Genomic DNA, 22,651 nt, shown 5'->3' on the forward strand with positions numbered 1-22,651 from the left:
GATACTCATTTATTATACTAAGAATCCAATTTGTCCCAGAGCCTGGGAGAAAGTATTATTTATGTTTCATTATGATTTATTCACTTAGAATGAGAAAAATATGCCTTAAAACTTTGTGAAATGAAAGCCAGAATCCCACAGTATTTTCAGTGTCAGTGCTAAGAATTAGACTTGTACAAATAGGTAACAATTCTCAGCTTTGGCTGCATTAGGATCTCCTATGGAGTTATTAGTCAGACAAGGGCATCGGTATTTTTAGAAGTTCACAATTAATATTGATGGTTCTTTAGATTTGAAAGCTTTCTTTTAAGGCACTGTGATTCTTCTCCTCCTCAAGTGTTTTTCTAGACAGAATAGAACTTGTAAACTCTATAAGCTTAGGGTCTATGTCTGTCTTCTCATGGGTATGTATCCAGTGTGCAGTAGGATAGTGCCTGCCCCAGCCAGCAGTCTTAATGGTATGCTCAAGAATTCATTATGTTTTCACTATTAAACTGCAGTCACTTCCCAATGCCACCATCAAAGATTATACTCAGATCACGTTCCCTTTCCTGGACTTAGACTTCTCATCTTCGGAGTGTGGATTTTTAGTAGTTTTAACTTTCAAGTCTGTGGTGGCAATTCATAAGAACTCTCATACCTTATCTTACAAATAACTGAGTTGAATCGATTTGATAAACTAAGCCAAGAATAACAATAACAACAACAAAATGCTGAGGCTAATTGTCTGTCTTAATTCCTAATTGTAGCTCAATAAAGAAGAGACTTTTTCTGGGTTTGTGAAAGTTATTTTTAGATGGTAATGAGTCTGAACCTTTTTATTTTTCCAGAATTTTCCAATATTCCAGAAAGTGAAATATTGGTGATGACTGAACATATTACTCCCCTTACCATTAAAAATTCCATAAATAATTATATGAAATACTGTTTTTTAAGTTTTTTTTTTATTTTGAGAGAGAGAGAGAAAGCAAGAGCGAGCGAGCATGCATGAACAGGGAGAGAGAGAGAGAGAGAGAGAGAGAGAGAGAGAGAAAAAGAATCCCAAGCAGGCACTGTGCTCTCATAGTGCAGTGTGGGTCAGGAATTCATGAACTGTGAGGTCATGACTTGAGCCGAAATCAAGAGTCAGATGCTTAACTGACTGAGCCACCCAGGCACCCCAAATACTTTTGAACTGAAGTTTGCCACAGATGTTTTAAAACACTGAGGCAGTTAATTCTGTGAATTTATCATTACTGTGATCTGATATTTAACAATACCATCTCTTAAAATTCTCATAATTTCCAACTGTTTGCTGTTTCTCATTTTCCTTATTTTGAATTTTTAACTTCTAACCTCCTCATTTCTTTTATACCTAGAAGTACCACTTCTTTAAATATTTAAAATAGTTTTCAAAATAATTTTCACACTTAAAAGTAATACATCTGTCTCTCTCTCAGTCTCTGTCTCTGTCTCTGTCTCTCTCTCTGTCTCTCACACACACACACACACACACACACACACGCATGCACACACAACTCTATGAATTAGAAACTTTTTTTGGAAGTGATAATTTCCAAGGTCTTAGAGGAAGATCCCTTTCATGATTTTAAAAGTTGGGAACAATGTAATCTATGTTAAAAAGTGCTGGGTCACCAGTTACAAAGAGACTATCGTGCTAATTCAAGAGAGGGCATTTGAGAATCAAATGATGACAGAAGGGATGGTGAGAAATGGACAGATTTGGCATGTATTCTGAAGTGACAGACTACTTGGTAATGGATCGAATGTGGAGGGAAGGAGAAAGGCTGGAAAGAAGAAACTGGTTACATAGTTTTACCACCTTCTGTGGTGGTGATTGGAGGAGGAACTATTTAGTGTTGGGAAGGTACAAAGTTCTATATTGGGCATTTTGAATTTGAAGTACCTACGTGAATGTGCCCAACAGGCAATTGAATAAATGACTGTGGAGATGAAGGAAGGTTAAGGTGGAATCGTTAGCATATATTAATATTTTTTAAAATTACGGACCTTTGCTAAGATCATTAGGTTAACAATAGAAATGGAGGGGATGGTCCATGACCAGTTCTGTGGCTTCCAGCAATTGAAGGTGGGGTGAACGAGAAAGAGTCTGAGGAAGAGAATCCAATGGCAGTTGCATATAATACACAGAGACTGTTTTAATAGAGGTTGTACATGCGTAAGATATATTGCTCTTTGTGGACTTTTTAAAATGGAGGTATAATTGACGTTTAACATTGTATCAGTTTTAGATGTACAACATATGATTTGGTGTATGTATATAATGCACATGATCACCACAGTAAGTTAATATCTGTTACCACACACACATTTTTTTCTTGTGATAACAACTTTTAAGATCTGCTCTCTTAGCACCTTTCAAATATGCAATACAGTTTTGTTAACTGTAGACACCATGATGTACATGACATCTCCAGAACTTATTTATCTTATAACTAAAAGTTTGTACCTTTGACCACCTTCACCCCTTCATCCATTTTGACAAGCCTTTCATCCCTGTCTCTGGCAACCACCAATCCGTTTTCTTTCTCTGTGACTTTGGGGTTTTTGTTTTTTAAGGTTAAGTGTTTGTCTTTCTCCAGCTGACGTATTTCACTTAGCATAATGTCCTCAGTATCCATCCAGGTTGTTGCAAATGGCAAGATTTCCTCCTCTTTCTTCTTCTTCTTCTTCTTCTTCTTCTTCTTCTTCTTCTTCTTCTTTTTAATCTTATTTATTTATTTTGGGAGAAAGAGAGAGAGCAAGTGAGTGAGCGTGACCTGGGGAGGGGCAGAGAGAGGGAGAGAGAGAGAATCCCAAACAGGTTCACCGCTCTCAGCTCAGAGCCTGATGCAGGGCTCGATCACATGAATGGAGAGATCATGACCTGAGTTGAAATCAAGAGTCAGACACTCAACAACTAAACACCCAGGCTCCCCTCCTTCTTTTTTTGTGGGCAAATAATACTCCATCGAATATATATAGCATGCTTGTTATTTTTCATCTGTCTATTGACACCTATGTTGTTTCCATGTCTTGGCTCTTATAAATAATGCTGCAATAAACGTAGGGGAACAGATTTTTTTTTTTTTTTTTTAAGATAGTGATGTTGTTTTCTTTGTAAAAATACCTGAAGTGGAATTTCTGGATCATATGGTAGTTCTATTTTCAATTTTTGAGGAACCTCCATACCGTTTTCCATAGTTGCCGCACTAATTTACATTCCTACCAGCTCTGCAAAAGTGTTTTTTTTTTCTTTCTCTACATCCTTGCCAACACTTAACTATTTCTTGTCATTTTGAGAATAGCCATTCTAATAGGTGTGAGGTGATATCACACTGTAGTTTTGGTTTAAATTTCCCTGGTGATCAGTGAATGTTAAGTACCTTTTCATGTATCTGTTGACTATCTCTTTGTCTTCCCTGGAAAAATGTCCATTTCGATCCTATGTCAACTTTTAATCAGATTATTTTTTTTTTCTTTTGAGTTGTATGAGTTATATGTTTTGAATATTAACCCCTTATCAGACATGATTTGAAAATATTTAGATTGCCTTTTTATTGTGTTGATGGTTTCCTTTGCTCTACAGAAGTGGTTTTTTGGTTTTTTTTTTTTTGTTGTTGTTGTTGTTTGTGTGTGTGTGTGTGTGTGTGTGTGTGTGTTTTGGTTTGATGTAGTCCCATTTATATTTGTGCTGTTGTTGCCTTTTGTGGGTTGTTTAAACATTTTTTTAATGTGTATTTATTTTTGAGAGAAAGAGAGAGAGAGTGAGTGGGGACGGGCAGAGAAAGAGGGAGATAGAATCCTAAGCAGGCTCCAGGCTCTGAGCTGTCAGCACAGACCCTGACACAGAGCTCAAACTCATGACCTGAGTTGAAGATAAGATGCTTAACCGACTGAGCCACCTAGAGGCCCCTGTGGGTTGTTGTTTAAACTAAATATTTGTCATATCTTTAAGTCTCCAAGCACCATTCTGGTTGTCATTAATGTATAATTATATACAGTGTCAATGTGAGCAGTAAGATATTGCATTACCAAGGAATCATTAAAATTGGGATATACTATCCATCCCTCCCCCTTTCCATTGCCTCTTCAGGACTTAGATTGTTTGAGGTCACTACATTCTCACTCAGGTTGAAAGACTTTGCCAGAAAATTCTCATTAGCAAGAATGCCCTTTGGTCTTCTTCTTGTAATTTTCCGTCTTTCTCTTGAAATAAGGAAGTACATTATTGAAGTCATTTTATTTTTAGAAAGTTGTCATCGGTGTGGGAAATTTGGGATTCATGAAGAGTGTTATTAAATGTTTGATGTCACTGATGTCAGTGACAGCATGGGGTAGCAGATGAAAGCCTGGTTTATAAATTCTGCAAGAAAATTCAAGACAGTGAAATGATGACTGGCATAGACAGAGCTAAATGCTGTTATTCCCTTGAGCCAAGCAGAATCTTGTCATACTCCATATTTTGGGGCATGCCTGCTCTTGGTTTTCCCTAGAATCTAAACCCCAAGGTGAAAGAAGATCGTTATCAGATGTCTTCTGTATCCCATGCACAGTACTCGTACTTTTACACTGTGGTCTCAATTTAACCCGACACAGTTCTGAGAGGGAAATACATTCAATCCATTTTATAGAGGTCAAGAAAGTGAAGTTTTGGTTATTGGTATTTTAGAACAAGAAGAAAAAATAAAAAATGCTCATCAAAAGTCACGTACAAAGTAGGCTTCCAGAGTCCATTGTTTTTCAGGTTAAATTTCCCCCTAAACTTGTTTAAAAGGAGATGGAAATAAAGTCATGTATTTAAGACCTAATGTGGTTTGAACTGTCCACTTCAGAATGTCTTTTTGTCTCTAAATGTTGTGTTCCCATGCTGTATTGCCGATGGTCTTAATTTTTTCCCCTTCTCTTTTGGTTTCAGAGGAAGAACTTGTCTCTTTTCCTCAGCATTAGTTTGTTAACTTTCTGGGGGACTTCGCTTTTGGGTGCCCGATTATACTGGATGGGAAACAAGCCACCAAGCTTTTCCAACTCTGACAACCCAGCTGCTGATTCGGATAGCCTTTTGGCTCGGACGCTCACTTTCTTCTACTTGCCAACCAAGAACCTTTGGCTGTTGCTATGCCCAGATACACTCAGTTTTGATTGGTCAATGGATGCTGTGCCTCTGCTGAAAACAATTTGTGATTGGAGAAACCTACACACTGTGGCCTTCTATGTCGGACTCCTCCTCCTTGCCTACTATGGCTTGAAGAGCCCAGGCGTGGAAAGAGAATGCAATGGGAAATTTGTAACAAATGGCAAGCAGAATGCAAATGGACATAGCTGCCATTCAGATGTGGAGTACCGGAACTCAGAGATTAAGCCCAGCTTTGCATCCAAAGTAGAAAATGGCATTAAAAATAATGTATCACAGAGAACACAACTTCCTTCTACCGAGAACATTGTTGTTCTTTCTTTATCTTTGTTAATAATACCATTTGTTCCTGCCACGAACCTGTTTTTCTATGTGGGCTTTGTAATTGCAGAGCGAGTATTGTATATCCCTAGTATGGGCTTCTGCCTCCTTGTTACAGTGGGTGCCAGAGCCCTTTATGTCAAAGTCCAAAAGCGGTTTCTCAAGAGCTTGATTTTTTATGCTACAGCTACATTAATTGTTTTCTATGGACTCAAGACTGCAATCAGGAATGGAGACTGGCAGAATGAGGAAATGCTGTATAGGTCAGGGATAAAAGTAAACCCAGCTAAAGGTAATATTTTATTTTATACTTTTGCCTGGACAGTTTACTCACTGTGCCTTTTTATGTCCTTGCTTCTTGCCTAAAAACACAGTATTAAGGAGGAAAAAAGGTCCTTTTACACAATACCTCTATCTCTCTTTCATTTCATTTTTTGAAGAGATGAGCAGTGCAGCCAATTAAAGACGTATCCAGAATTCCGTATTTGGAATAGGCAGGTATTTTCTTACGTTCTGGACTGCATTTGTCCAGAGGAATTAGAATGTGTGTGTAAAAGTATTGACTGTCGTAAGAATTGAGAAAAATGCTTGGTTTCTATATTTTAAATACTTAAATAGACATCATCTCTTTCATCATGTAATGAAAGTCAGGCTGTCCCTCTTGAGTATATGTTAGCTTTCCTGTTTTCCAAACATTGCCTGAGGAAATAGCATACGACTTGCATCGACATCTTTAAAAGATTTGGAGGTAAGGCTACCTCTGAATCTTGGAATTGTGTCTCTAGGTGTCAGTGTGCACGCATACAAGTGTGAGTCACCCTTAGCTTTGCCGAGAGGCTAAATAACCTGGATGTTGCCAGGCAGCTAGCACATTCTTACTTAAGAGTTCTTAAGTCACTTAGGGAAATAAACTTCACTATACAATAAGATTGATCATATATTTCATTATTGTTTTTGATTTAGAAAACTATTTTAGCAAATCACAGACTCTTTAGCCAGAATAGAAAGTCTCCCTCAAAGCATAAATGAGTAGTCAAAGCTGTTACAGTGATTTCTCTGGTTTAGGCAATGAAATAATGATAGAAGCCAGAGAGCAGTTAAATGAAAACAAGTGCACCTCTAAGTGCAGAAATATATCATGGTAAACAGTGCTAACTAGTTCTTTTCTTCATAAACCATTTTTAAAGTTATTTATCTTTTACATTATGGTAGCTGAATAGCATTTGAACTGGACTTTTCCTACTTTTCCTAACACAGTTCTGAACCAGTATTCAAATACAAAAAGTGTAAAACTGTTCCAAATGTATGGAGTGACATACTGATGGGTCTTGGGATATATATGCAAAGATCTAGATACCCCAGAAGCAACTCTGTTATCCTTATCTGATTGCCAATTAAGAGTTCAGCGAGCAGCTACTCATTTCTTTAAGCCAAGGAGGTAATTGTTGGTACTTGCAACACTTAATAGATTGCAGGGATTTTAATGGGAGTAGAAACATTAAAATTGAGCTAGTGCATAGCAGAGAATTCCTCAGTTGTGTGGAAACAAATCTTTACCATGTGGCTTTTGTAGGTAGTGAATGCTGCACAGTTTAGTGAATGCATGAACCCAATTCTTGCTGTAAAACATGTTGCAATCAGTTCTCACAGAATGCTTTTCAGCTGGTTTTTCTTCACTGGTAGATGAAAGTATATAAAGCAAGGCTATGTTGCCAGTTTATTTTCCTGCTGTTTAAAACCAGATACATTGTAAGGAATGAAAAACAAAAAAGCCAGCGTGTTAATTTCATTACAGGGTCGTTCTGCAGATCTATTAAATTCATTGGTTAAGTTTCAGGTTAACCTACTGTAACAAGGAGCCAAGATAACAGTGGCTTAACTAAGATAGAAGCTTTATTCTTTCATGTAACAATCTAAGTATACGCAGCCCAGAGCTGATAAGATGGCGCCATGGGTTTTCAGGATTCGGGCTCCTTCTCTTTTGTTCCCTTGCCATCTCAGTAGTGTCACCCTGTCCACATGGTCCAAGATGGCTCATTATCACATCAGCACTTCAGCTAACAGGAAGAGAGAAAAAAGTGCAAGTGGTGGGTGTACCCATTCTCTTTAAGAGTGTATCACGAAATTGCACACACCATGTGTGCTCACTGACTATTGGCCACACCTAGCTGTAAGGAAGGCTGGAAAATGTTATCTTATTCCTGAGAAGCCAAGTATCCAGCCAAATTTCATTACTCTTGAAGAAGTGTGTGGGGGGTGGGGAGGGGGAGGGAGGAGCAGATATTCAGATGCTAGAGTATGCTGTCCCTGTCCCAGCATAGGTGGAAAAGCATTTTGTAAACTCCTAGGTACTTTCCAGATACATTTCTAGATATATTTGGCTAATATACTTTTAATAGTTATAATTCCAATTTTGATTAAGTTATTTTGGTGACATGGTTAAAATGCTTGATTCTTTATCCATTCACTCAGTAAAACAATTATGAAGCATTTCCTCCAATATATTTTCCTGTCTCCTTCCTAGTACTTGAGAAGTGCTAAAGTAATATTTAGGTGCTCTCAATATTATTAGTTAAGTGAATATATCACTGACTAGTATTATGAGTCCTTTGAAACCTCAAAAATTGAATTCCTGGGGAGTGCCTGGGTGGCTTAGTGGGTTAAGCATCTGACTCTTGATTTCAGCTCAGGTCATGATCTCACCATGGTGAGATTGAGCCCTGTGTCTGGCTTTGTGCTGGGCATGAAGCCTGCTTAAGATTTTCTCTCTACCTCTGCCCCTTTCCCCCACTTGCTCTCTCTCTCTCAAAAAAAAAAAAATTGAATTCCTGAACCCTGTACCCCTCCCCTCTTCCCGCCCTGCAACCCCATCACCATCACCTGTACCCCTGTTTTACTTACAGCTTTGACCATCTCAGTTGATGGTAACTCCATTTTCCCAGCAACTCTGACCACTATTTTAGAGTCATCCATACCTCTTCTTTTTCTTTAACACTGACATCCGCTTCATCAGCAACTCCTCTTGGTTCTGTCTTTAAAAATATGTCCAGAACTTGGCTACTTTTTATCACCTCTACTACTACCACTATGGCCCAAGCCACCATCATCTTTCATGGGATTACTACTAAAAGCCTCTCACTTGACCTCCCTGCTTCTGTTTTCTTGCCTGTTAGAGAAGAGAAGGCATTCTGTAATGAATATATTGAATAATAAATGTTAAAGTCATAGTCTTTCTCCCTGAAGAATTTATAATCAGTTTTAGAGATACGATCTATATGCATTGAAGAAGATGAAAGTGTTAAATATTATGCTGTTGATAGATAAGGAACTGAGATATACTTCATAATAAGAGGGATAGAATTGGAAATGGAGGTAGTTTGGGATTCCATGAGTCCCTTCCGTGCCATATGCTTCCATTTTGATACAAGGCAAAACTAGGTTCTTTATTTTTTTCTATTTATAACATGCTAATAATAGTGCTGGCTATGATTACTTCCTTAGGAATTATGAGACTGGTAGTGATCTTCCTTTAGGTATTTTTTTTTTTTTTTTTAGTCTCCTGTTATTTGAGTCTAGCAAAAGATTAGAAACCCTTTAAAGCCAGTTCTTTTTAAGGTTGTCAGAGATTACAGTTATTTCATTGAGTTATTTTTTCCCCCTCCTTTGAAAGCTTTTGCAAATTTTAGAGCACTTCAGTCTACCATGTGCTTTAACAGAATATGATTTGAAGCCTCATGAAGCATTATACATTAAAGCTGTTGCCTTCAGTAATGGGTCCTGTAGACAGCTGCCAGTCATTAACTGATTGGATGCAAATGATGATGGGTGAAGCCTGTCGTAGTGACTATGCTGCTAATTTATGGTTTAAATCTGGATAGTGGAGAAATGATAGCTGATTTGGACTATGTAAACCACAAGTCCTGTCTCATTATGTGGTTGATAATGTCAGGAAAATACTAGACATAGTTGATTACTGTAGTTTGCTGATTTCACAATGACTCTTTGCATTTTTGTGCTTAGGAAAGAGGAAATTTTCTCTGATGACTGCTTTAAGGAGCAACACACATAATATTTGAAAGTGTTTGTATGCGGGCGTGTGTGTGTGTGTTTAAAACAACATATTTTGGAAACCATATTGATTAGTATCTGCTTGAAAAAAAACATTTTTTAATTCATTAAAAGTGGTTACATGTATGACCACACTTCTTCGTGGCCTCTGGCTTTCTCTAAATCCCCATATGTTTGGCTCTCTGGAGAATTGGGTACCATCGATCTGCTACTGTGGCTTTTTTGAAGGCACTACCCAATTTTCATTTTCTTTCTCTCATTTTCCACACCTCTTTCTTCTATAGGATGGCCTCTTTCCTAAATTGATTCATTCTCAAGGTTCTGTCCAAAGATTGCCTTTATTTTCCTTTTTGTATAGATTCTAGAACACTTCCTGGCATATATAGTAGGGGGTTGGTAAATGTGTAATTGAATTTCTAAATTATTTTCCTCATGACCTCTTATCCACGTGGAACTTTTCCACTTGGATGTTTTGCCAGTACCTCAAGCTCATCACCATCTTCCTTAAAACCAACTACTTGCCCACTTCTTTATTCATTAAGGTCATAAGCACAGACTAGCAAAGTTATTATACAGAAACAGATCAGTGAACACATAAACTTAAAGAATGATAGCAGATAGGTGGCATATCTGGTATCCCAAAGGCATTTAAATTTTTTTAAGTTATAGATTAGAAAAATCAAGTAATTTCCTTAGGAGAGTTTGTTTATTAACTATCAATTTGCTTTAAACAACATGACTATGATTTTTAATTGTTTGAAAATAATTTCTTGAAAAATAGGCGCAATTAAACAGGGTTAATCCAAGGAAAACTTGTCCAAAAGCTAAAGTTTGTTTTAATGTCTGTTTCTAATGTAAATATGTGAAATGATATAAGTGATGTATATTTAATGACACACATATTTAAAACTCTAAAGGTGATTACCCAAGGGTTCTATACTCAGTTCGTCTTTATGCACATGACAAACACTGCCCATTTTGATATTGAAAAGGATAGAAAATAGTTGTTGCAGCCATACGGAGTTTGACAATTTTTCTTTCTTCCTGGAATTATGTAAAACTGATAGTGCTGTTTCAACCCCATGTAGTTTCTGATTTCAAGCAGCAAGTGTGTTGAGGGAATAGCATTTTACGTAGGAAACAACTCATAATTTAAGTGAAATCTAAACCTTCAAGTCATGTGAAACTTGACTAATTCATTGTAGATTTTATGGTCTGAGTTTTTGTTTACCTCTCGTTGAGTGTCTTCTTTAATTGTGGTGAACTGCTAGCATTTAAACAGCTAACACTGAAATTGTATAGTAAATGTTCCCGTATTTCTTAGGTAATTTATTTTGTTATTTCTGAAGTAAGATGAAAATATTTTAAAAGGGGTTTAAATTTTTATAAAAAATAAAATTTAGCAGTAAAGTCAGGAAGGGCAATGAGTGTAGCATTTTACTTAAGACCAGCTGGCCTGGGTTAAAAAGCTGTAAAATACAGATTTTCACTTTTAACAGAGAGATGTGATAGGAGGGAGCTAGCAAAAAGCACCAGGAAAGGCTGATTGCGAGAAAAATACTACAAAGTTAATTCAGGCTTCCACAGAGTAGAGAAATTCTATGTGGCTTCACCTCAATCCATCTCTTCTCTCTTGAGTAGAAAATTAAAATATAAAATAATGGGAGTGGCAAGAATAAAATGAAAATGTCTCATTAGCTCAACCAAAGTATTTAAAAAAAATAAATATGTTAAGTTGTTAAAAAATAAGGCCAGTTTAAAACATTTGAGTTTTGAAGGAATCAGTGGTTGCTTTTTAGTTGGGATGGGGTAGCTACAGACGTTCCAAAGCATCAGGTTTCCTTGCCTCTAAGAACGGAAGTGACATATAAATCTTTTCTTTAGTTCCAGCTCTCATGACCCCAAGTACAGTTGTATGGGGGAAAAAAAATACTGGACCACAATATGAAGCAGGTGACACACTACTTACCCTGTCTTTAAAATTATCCATAACAAAACTTTTAGAATCTTTATGGGCTTTTGAAAACTCTAAAACCTATAATTAACATTGCCTTAGATTGAATACATTTTACCAGTGGCTATATTTCAAAGGAATTCAAACTAGCATATTATTAAAACAAATATGAAGTTAAATTATTCTGATTTCCATACTAGTTTTTGTGATTAATACTTAAAATGCAAACATTTTTGCTTTTCCTAAATATATCTGAAAAGATGAGAAATGTGTATACATACTGTTTAAAGAATACTACCAAAACAAGTAGCCATTTCACAGTTAAGAACACATTAGACCAGTATCTTTGAAGACCTTCCCCCATTTGTCTTTTTTCAGTTTTGTTTCTTTTGATTAATTTCTTTTATTTTATGCTAGAACCTCCATTACAATGTTAAACAGAAGTGATGACAGCAAATTTTTTGTCTCATTCTTCTTGAAAAAAGGATGTTTTTAGTATTTCACCATTAATTACGGGCATTTTGCAGGTTTTTCTGTAGATGCTTTTATCTGTAGAGTTTTCTTCTTATTTCTAGTTTAAGATTTGTTTTTAGGAATTAATATTGATAATGTCACAGATTTCCCCCCACTCAATCTGTTAATTTGATGATTTATATTAATAGATTTTCTAATGAATGTACTTTGCATTCGTGGAGTAAACCCAGGAATTATAATGTGTTATCATTTTTATATTCTTCTAAATTTGTTTTTTACCCATGTTCCTGAATGAGATTGGCAATTCGGATCTTGTGCTATCATATTCTGGTTTTAGAATCAATTAATCTTTCAGAATCAGTTTGGGAGTATTACTTCTTTTGTGTTTGCTGAAAGATTTTGAGTAAAACTAGAGTTACCTTTTTCTTTATAATTGGCAGAATGTGCCTGCAAACCTGGCTGAGCCTGAGGTTTTGTTTACAGGTGGACATAATTTATTCTACTTTCTTCATTTCTTCCATGATTTTGAAAACATTTAAGATTGACTTTTGGATCGATTTCAGGATTTTTTTTTTTCTTCCTGGATCTTGTTCAGTTTAACTAGTTTCAAATTTATTTGCACAAAGCTATACATAATGTTCTCACACTATCTTTTTGGAAATCTCTGTTGCAAGATTAGTTTAAAACATATTTTTACTTTGAGAGGACTTGAACAACAGATGTTGTGTTGCCCCAAACTTTGTGAAGGTGGATTTATGTATAGGAATTCCCAGGGAATTTTTTTATTCTTTTTTTTCTGTTTGTCCAGATATTTTTGACAGAGAATGCATTTGCCTTCTCCTCTGAGGTCTGTTTTTTTTTTTTTTTTTTTTTTTGCTCGTTTGTTTGATTTTGTCTAGTTCATCTCTTTAGGCTGTTTGCTTTCAGGGGCTTGAGTTTATGTGGTTTCTGCAATCTGAACTCTCACTTAAAGCTGATTAAAGCCCAAGGCCTCGTTCATCATAACGTCACATATGCAGAGTGAATGACATCCTCAGAGCTGTTTACCCTTATGGATTCCTGCTTGCAAGCAGTTTCTAGACCTAGGGATTCCCCTTAACTTTCCTACCAACTAATACGTTCCTTAACAAATATTTTTATTTTTTGATCTAGCATTTTTATGCATTCTGTACAAGGAGGGGATGTCTGGACATTGCGTTCCACCTGCTGCCAGGATGGGGAGGCTGAGAAAGGATTTCAAATCTGGCATCTATTAAGAAATGGTTAGCTGTATTACAAGTTATTTTTGAGCATAGAGTCATTTGTTTAGTCTTAAACTAGTATTTTTGAAATTTTAAATTCTCTTTTAACAAAAGAGAACCAAGCTACTAAAGTAAGCTGACAAGTATATCAGAGCACTATCTAATACAAAATGAAATTAGAGGTATTTAACTGTTATAAATCACAGAGGGGTAAAATATATTTGTTTCCTGCTGTAATAAGAAGTTACAGATAATGTCGCAGATACTGCAGGTTTTTAAGAAAGCAAACAGAACATGTTTTTTAGTTTAGCCTTTATTACGCATATACCCCTATCCACCCATCACTGGTGATCATGGATTTAAAAGATTTCAGTTAAGTCTCACGGGATTATGGAAAAATCTGAGATGTTCCAACTCTTATGATAATTTTTGAAAAAGGGTTAGTTGTAGGAGAATGTTTATATATCATTCTGTTGGGAAGATGGCCAAGACAAAGTGTGAGCCCTATTTTTACATTCAGGTATTAAATTAAAAATCTCCTCTTTTTAGCTTTGCATATTAGTATTAAACTTGTATGTTATTTTGGAATATGAATATTACCAGCCAGGGGGATCTAGCAGGAATATACATATTAACTAGCGTACTAAAAATTAAATAAGGATAAAACATATTAAAAGTTTTGATTTAATAGATAATAATATTGTTTTCCAAGTAAGAAACCATAATCCAATTTGATTAAATAGTAGAGAGAAATTAAAAAAAAAAAAAGACCATCTGGAAGGCAGAGCTATATTAGAGGCTTTATTGTGTCATACGTTTAGGAGTTTAGGATTCTAATTCCCAATAATACTAGCTGCCACTCTGAACATTCATTCAGTCATCTTAAACAGCATAATTCAATTCTTTTATGTAAAACGCCGCAGGATATTATATTAAAATATCAACATTAATATCTTTTTTGGAAGGGGTGTAGACATACATGTTAATTAGGAAACTTTCTAGGGATTTTAAATTTAGAGAGAAGGAACTGGATGAGATATTTAGTAAAACAGCTGAGAGTCACATTTTGACAAAAACAGGGATTACTGAGATGTCAATGCACTGTTTCTGTGAGTGCAGTTCTTCTGGATGGGAGAGGAAGCTCACAGTTTTATAATGTTTGGGGCTCTGTGTATTGCAACTGGGAGCTTCTAAAATAAATGCGAGAAATCGTTTTTCTTCTTTCTTCTCTTCTCTTGGGGAAAGGGAGTAAATTTCTTCAATTATATATCATGAGGCGACCAGCAAAGACCAGAAGGTCTGATACGTTGATAGATTATCTGTTTTTACTTCATCAGTTGGCTTACTCTCTGAGTCTTACAAATACACTTTGGTGGTGTGCAGTACTGATATACAGTACCTCATTTCTCTACTTAACTCTGTTTTTAATAATCTGAATATTTTCCAAGGCTGGCTTCAAGTCATGTTCACCCTAGTGGTTAAGATTGAATAGTGTTGTCTGTATTTGTATGAGTGTTGAAACAGTTTTAAAGTAGAAGTGAGTTTCTGGGCTTATGTAATGAAAATATGAGCATATTAATTAATGACATCGTACAAATCTTTGTATTCTGTATTTTTCTTACCTTCAGTCTAAATGATATATTTGGGGGGCGCTTGGGTGGCTCAGTCGGTTAAGCTTCCGACTTCGGCTCAGGTCATGATCTCACAGTTTGTGGGTCTGAGCCCCGCATTGGGCTCTGTGCTGACAGCTCGGATTCTGTGTCTCCCTCTTTCTCTGCAACTCTACCACTTGTGTGCTTGTTTGCTCTCTCTCTGTCTTTCAAATATAAATAAACATTAAAAATTAAAAAAAATAAATGATATATTTGAGACTACTTTTGCTTTTGAAACTCTATTATTTGGAAGCAGTGATACGGGATTTTAAAGTATCTTTTGTTGTTCCACATTAGGATAATGATTTTTAGATCATTTTTTAGGGCAGGCGATGCCATCCCTAAAGTCCTTCCTGTGCTATGCCTCTTTGCTCTAGGATGTGATTCTAGAAGTAAGAGGTTATGTGGTGCTTTGCTCTGAGGCCTATCATGCTTTGGTTGTGGCTACTGGTTCTCATTCCCAAATTGAACCTAGAGTAGATACTTACTTTTGAGGTTTTAACCTAAAAGGTTGGATTTTAAAAAGTGTATCCTAACCTCAGTTCTGATTATTTGATAGGAAAATACAGCTTCTCTGGGCACTCGCGTCTCAATTGGTTAAGTGTCCGGCTCTTGATCTCAGCTCAGGTCATGCTCTCACAGTTCATGAGTTCGAGCCCCACATGCTGCAGAGCCTGCTTGGGATTCTGTCTCTCCTTCTCACTGCTCCTCCCCCACTTGTGTACGTGCATGCTTTCTCTCTCCTCTCAAAATAAACTTAAAAAAAATATTAAAAAATTTTAAAAAATACAGCTTTTCTATGGGTTTTAATCAACTTGGCATGTAATTAGTTTGCATGTCAATATTACTTTAAGACTCATGGATAAAATAATACAGATTTATGTCCCCCAAACCACATAATCTAATCATCTCATATAGGTCGTAATGTTCATTAATCACTCATATGTGCCCAGTGGATGTGTTTGTTGCAAAAGGTGCTGTAATAGCCTCTGAGAATCCCCTGCTGTGATGCCAGCTAGTTAAGATTAGAACTTCCGGAGACTAAACCAGCCCTTCTCTTTCTTATATACCTCACTTGATGTGATAATGTCATTTAGTGCATCGACCCTTCGGATTCTTCCTATTTATTTTACCCTTGTGTGTAATAGATTGCTTTCACTGTTTGGAAGTACAGTGTTCTGGATTGTACATTTAAGTCTGTTAAACAAGAAATAGCATTCTTCATTTCAATATCATGTTTTTCAAGTGATACAAAAATGCCTGAAGTATTTGCTGTGTAGCCTTTTTAAAGAACCTTTATCTTATGAACTGTACAGAAAAAAAGGCAAAGACAATTAACCTCCCTCTATTCTGTTGTTATAGTCAGCTGAAAGTACAGGAAAATACTTTAAAATGATAGTTGCCCAAGATTTGTGCATATAGCAAAGGTAATTAGTGTTTTTAGAAATTTCATATTCAATAGATAATTGTTCTTTTTTTCTTATTAGCATGCATAAATATTTTTTACTCACATGGGTTATTGAAATTTGTATTTTTACTAATTATATTTTTAAAGCCCCTTTTCCCTAGTATTAAGTCTACTTTTGCAATGTTCAGTACTAGCTTCTGAGTTGATAAAAGTGACTGTCAAAAATTAATATAGAGAAGCTAATGTAAGGTATGAAATAGTGTCCTGATACACTATATTTGAGATGTACTATGTTTTTATTTAGAAGCAGATTTTTTTGGATAACATATGAACTTGACGATTTTCAAACTTTGAGTTTTGTTTTTGTTGGCCTGGATTTACTTGGCAATATAGTTCTCAATGGCACACTCAGAGATCCTGAATATAGGAGACGTCCTATAAAAGTGCATATCTAATTGGTTATGTTTCTAATAGATGATAATGAAATACCATTCCTTTTCCATAATAATGTACTTTTCAGAATATATATCTCTTATCTTATTTCATCATCTCAGTCATGCTGGAGTTTAACTTGGGCAAGCATCTTTACACCTGTTTCACAGATGAAAAATTGAGAGGCAGAATGCTTAAGGAGAAATAGCATGGCAAAAAGTGCCGATTTTGCAGTAAGGTAGGTGTGGGACCTAATCTTAACCCAGGCTCTTAATAGCTGTTTTCATTATTCTTATAGTGTTATCACAACCCCTCTGAAACTCAAGTTGTTGATCTGTATAGTGAGTGTGCAGTACCACACAGGGTGTGTGTAGCATATCCAGGCCAGGGTGTGGCCCACAATTCAAGCTTGCTGAATTACAGCTTTTACTATTGCTAATAAGAAATGGAAGATTCGAGTAATTTACTTGAGTATACCCAGATCTAATTGGTAACAGGACTCTACTAAAACTTTGGTTTGGGGTATTTTGTTTTACATTTCCACATCAAAATTCTTTTAGTGACCATTAGTAGGAAACTAACCTGGGCCATTTGATGGCATCATCATTCAATGATGACAGGATTCACTATGAGATAAAGCAGATTATGAGATTCGATTTTAAGAGAACAAAGGAGGGATGCATTTGTGGCTCAGTTGGTTAAACAGCTGACTTCAGCTCAGGTCATGATCTTAAGGTTCTTGGATTCGAGCCCACCTTGGGCTCTGTGCTGACAGCTCCGAGCCTGGATGGAACCTGCTTTGGAGTCTGTGTCTCCTTGTCTCTCTGCCCCACCCCCGCTACTGTTCTTTCTCTCTCTCAAAAATAAATGAACACTTAAAAAAATTTTAAAAAAGGAGAACAAAAGATCCCCTTGTAAATAAATAAAAGGATTCTCTTTCTCCCCCCTGGAGTTGTTTAGGATTCTTGATATAGTTGTTTAAAAACTCTTGGCTTTCCTAAGCATTTTTCATCTTTCAGACCTGAGCCAGACTCAGACAATGGCACTCATGATAGAAGCAAGGGATTCTTTGGGACATTTCTCTTTCTGATACAAAATCAGAAGCAACTCAGCCACTCCTTATAATCAATCTAAAGGTGCCCATTGAACAACTTCACAATCTCAGTCTGACTTCATGAGAGATCAGTCAGATTTGAGGAATTTCTAAAAAGCCTGCACTGTATCAGTAGCCTGTTATGTAAACAGGGTCACTGTATGTGGTGTGCCGGCTTATATATTCACCAAGTGTTTTTGTTGTCTACTTTTAACAGTGTGACAGGCTCAAAAGGGTCTGTTTTTAAGATCTGAAGAGAAACTCAAGGTTTAGGTGCTTCCAAATTCATTACACTTCTAAATGCAGTTGTATTTACTATGATATTATTATAGTACTGTGGGTTAGTTATTCTGAAACTTTGCAGACAGCACGTTGCCATTAGAAAGGGATATAGAGCAGATTTTTTGTTTTGTTTTGTTTTTTAATTTTTTTTTTAACGTTTATTTATTTTTGAGACAGAGAGAGACAGAGCATGAACGGGGGAGGGGCAGAGAGAGAGGGAGACACAGAATCGGAAGCAGGCTCCAGGCTCTGAGCCATCAGCCCAGAGCCTGATGCGGGGCTCGAACTCACGGACCGCGAGATCGTGACCTGAGCTGAAGTCGGATGCTTAACCGACTAGGCCACCCAGGTGCTCCTTTTTGTTTTGTTTTAATGGAGAGACCATGGGAAAACTTCTGACCACAGATGAGAGAAGTGCATGAATAAAGGCAGGCACAGGGGAGACGCAGCAGCGCAGATCACGAGTGGAACTGGTAACAGACACTGGGCTATAGATATGGGGGTGGCCCATCATGTCAGTGTCAGGAATGTGGTAGAGATGACAGATGCTAAGATGCTAAGGAACAACTCTAAATGTGTTGAAACGCAAAAACCTGCTCTGAATTTTATATGTGTATATTGTACTATGCACATAGATATTATAGTGACTAACAATGTTTTCAGGACAGTGTTAACATGTTATTGGGCTACTAAATTTTACCATGTCACTTTTAATACTTGTTTTTTTCTTTATAGGAATAAATTTAGTTTCAGGTTCATCCGAAGTAACTAAAGATACAGAACTAAGAGGAAATAATTGCATATTATAAAATTGCTATAATTAGAATTACATAAAAGTATATGGTATGAATTCTGGTATCCTATGAATCATAGTCTTTACATTATGTCTGCCTTTTCACTTTACATCTTAACTAGACAGTTTCTTTTCTTTTACCCACTTAATATGTTCTTTCTTGTAATAATTCAAGGTTTCGTTACTATAGGAAAAATAAGTTCTTATCGTCTTATAAGGACTTTTATTTCCCTGGAGTGACTATCAATAATTAGTAAAAAGCCCAGGCTACAAATGTTGACTCCCTTATGGTCTTTACTAATGGAAGGAGTGTAGTTTAAAATATATATACATATATATATATATATACACATATATATATATACACACATATATATACATATATATAATATGTAATATATATTATATAATATATATATAATTATATAATAATATAATATAATATATATACATATATAATATGTATATATATTTATATTGCATTTATATATACACACATTGCAATATATATATATATATATATATATATATATATTTACATATTATATATATATTGCATTTATTGCAAGTTCCATGCAGTTACGTGGCTCTTTTTAATTCTCCTTTGGCAGTTTTCTTTCCCCCTCTTTAAAGTGAGAAAGTTTAACATAATTAACCTTTATAACTTAAAATGATACTTAAGTTATATCTTTGGTAATCCCATTTTGGGGAATCTACCTAAAGTCATGTGTTCCATAGTGATTATAAGCAAGGGCTTTGGAATGAGACAGACATAACTTTTACCTTTATTAGTTTATACAGGTCACTTGACTTCCCTGAGACTCAGTTTCCTCATCTAGTATTAACTGATGATAATCTTCTTTATTATATGGATTAAGAGTTAATATATACACAACATTTAGGCCTGTCATCTGAATGGACATAATTCTTACCAGACACATTAGACACTACTGTATTTATTTTATTTTGCACCTGGTCCAGCTTTGATAACTGGCAAGATTTCAATTTTTTAACCCTTTTTGGTGGTAGCATTCTGATTTCAAACAGGTAACTCATATTGGAGGAAACAAAATTGAGGATTTATTACCTTATTTTTTGTAGTTAAATGTTTCAATTCTGCCAGATCTTTACATAGAACTCAAGTTTTGAGATAGAGTCTAAAGACCTATATTAAAGTTCTAAGGTAAAAATAAGTTAGAGCTGAGGGCAGAAGTCCAAAGTGAGTGTCCTTAATGATTTTGGTGACCCTGATCATTGCACCAGTGAAATGAAAATGCTGATATGATCACTCTCAGGCATGATTGCTTCTGTAGACCTGAATGGTAAGTAACTTAAATTTAAATCATAATATTAAGGGAGTCGTTCATCTTAGCTAATTTTTTGAAGAGTGCTGTATGCCAAAGTCATAAGAAAATTATTTTAACCTTTATGATAAGTAAGTGTACATGTCTTCAGACTTTTAGTATAAAGTGAAAATATCCTTGAAAAAATTGCTCAAATCTTCCTCCATGGATTTTGTGAAATCTGTCAAGAGATAGGAAATTGCAATAGTGTAAGTTTGAAGTTAGTCTGTGAACTTAGAAATACCATGTATTTGAATGAGGGTTTTGACAAAAAAAAATTGGAGGTATTTATTGCCGTAGATCACTTAGCATTTCTAGAGGGAGCTCACATTTGATTTTCTCTTTAGAACAACTTTAGCAAGATGGGAATATTTAATTGTTCTTCTGCCTTTCAAGGAACATAAAATAAACTGTGGCAGATTGTGGACTAAGTACAAGAGGAGCTTTCATTGTGAATTAAGGTCAAGTTTCTTCGTAAGTGGATACCTTTTAGATGCAGTTGAATATCAATGTGAAGGGCCCTTGAGATGTTAAGAGTTATTCTAACTACTTCACTTCCTGATATTTCAACAGAAAAATTTTGTTTTCTTTTCAAAAGTAAGATAACTTCATAGATCAGATTTTCTAAAGCTGATTCTCTTATATACCGAGAAGTAGCTGTTTGCTTTCCCTTCATGTAATCATCCTGTATGCTTAGTCCTGGGGAATAAATCATGTGCTTGTTAAACAATGCTTTTTAAATGTCTGTTCTGTGCAAGGCATCTTCAGGGCACTTACAAGATCTTGATAAATGTACCTGAGTCCCCAGCATCTTTGAGCAACAACCTTTTGTTTACAGAGTATGTTCTATTGCCAATAAGTTAACTGGAAAATGTGACATTTAAAATTATATTCCCAAAGAAATGTAAAACACTTAATATATTGTTTGGCATTAATTTTTCTGTGGTATGAAAAATACATTATGAAACATGGGTACAAGATAGCTTTATTTTGTTGTTCCTGGAGGATTTTTTTTGCTCCTAGTGGTTCTGAGGGCTGATGACTCATTTGAATAATTTATTTTGTTTTCATATTATACTCCAGTCCCTCAATTAAATATGTAAAAATATTGAGTATTATAATAGGTTATTCTACTTTATATTCAAACTCAATATTGACAGTGTGAGAGAGCTTTATCTCTAAGTAGATTCTGATGCATGGAAACATCTGGATCTGCCTTGTCAATAACTTTTTGCTACTTAGAGAGTTAAACTCCTGTTTTCTCATCAATGAAATGGGTGTAGTAATATACCTCAGAGGTTTTTATTGGGTTAAGTTCTGGACACTGTCAAAGCATATAGTAAGCTTTAAATAATGGAAGTACTCTTATTATCTTTATTATCATAATCTATTTTAAAATTTCTTCTCTCCCTCCTCTTCCCTCCACTTTTTCCTCTGCATAGGCTGAGAGTACTACAGGGTAAGGCCATGAGATGAGACAGCAGTTCTCTCAAATGAAAGCAGTTTCTTATAACACTCATTTTGTAAAATAACAAAATAAGATGAATACTCTGAATATTTTGAGATGCTATTGGGAATAACTTTTAAAAACTACATAGAGATTTTAGAAATAACTAATTAACATTTTTTGAACTTCAAAGAAGAGCTTTATTATATTATCTTCAGAGTTTAAAGTGTGAATTAGATTTCATGTGTGTACCCTATTAAAATATGGACTTTAAAAGCAATGAGATATTTTTTTAGGCTTCATCATAATTTCTTGGATGAATTTCAGAGATTTTATTTCAATAAAACTGTACTTTTAAAAAAAGTACATTTATGAAATGAGTGCATCACTAAAATATATAGGCCTAAAAATGTAAAAAAAAATGTAAGTGACATTAAATATTAATGAAAATGTAAGGTCTTTTAGTTCTGTTGGGCCAAAATGTAATTACCAAGTGAAAATTTGAAGATAATCCCAGACATCTGTTTCTGATTGTCTTAGTACAAGAAAAAGTTTGTGAATGTTAAAACTCTTTATTCCTTAAGTAGGATATAGGATAACCCTGTCTCTATTTTAATAGAATGTGGGACCTTAATTTTTCTTCTCTCTCTTCCTTCCTTTCCTTCCCTCCCCTCCATTTCCCCTGTGTCCCCTCTCCACCTAACCCAGTTGTAGACAGTTAGATTAATTATATTCCTAGGTTCATGGCCAGTTTGATCATGACCAGGATAATCCCTTCAGGTTTCCTCTCTTTTATTCATGTGTTTATTCCCATTAACTCTTCCTAACTTCATCTTCCCTTTGCACCATAGACAACTGCTCTAATGTACTTGATTTTCATCCTTAGATTTGTAGTATGCCTTTGCAAAATGTGTAGTGATATTTTGGGTGAAATGAATTTTTAACATTTATAGCTAGTGTTGTGACACAGAATGCACCTGATATTTTGATTCTTTGTTGGCTTTCTAAG

At 35.5% G+C, this 22,651-nt stretch overlaps 1 protein-coding gene across 1 annotated transcript in view; it reads left to right on the top strand.

Moving 5' to 3' along the window:
- Nucleotides 1-22,651, top strand: part of TMTC2 (transmembrane O-mannosyltransferase targeting cadherins 2) — a 399,137-nt gene that overhangs the window by 186,807 nt on the left and 189,679 nt on the right. Inside the window, exon 3 of the mRNA XM_049626018.1 lies at nucleotides 4,919-5,747. Within this exon, the coding sequence (XP_049481975.1) occupies nucleotides 4,919-5,747 (829 nt within the window). The remainder of the gene's footprint in view (nucleotides 1-4,918; nucleotides 5,748-22,651) is intronic.

This window comes from Panthera uncia, chromosome B4 (assembly GCF_023721935.1).
Source record: "Panthera uncia isolate 11264 chromosome B4, Puncia_PCG_1.0, whole genome shotgun sequence".
NCBI classification, from domain to species: Eukaryota; Metazoa; Chordata; class Mammalia; order Carnivora; family Felidae; genus Panthera; species Panthera uncia.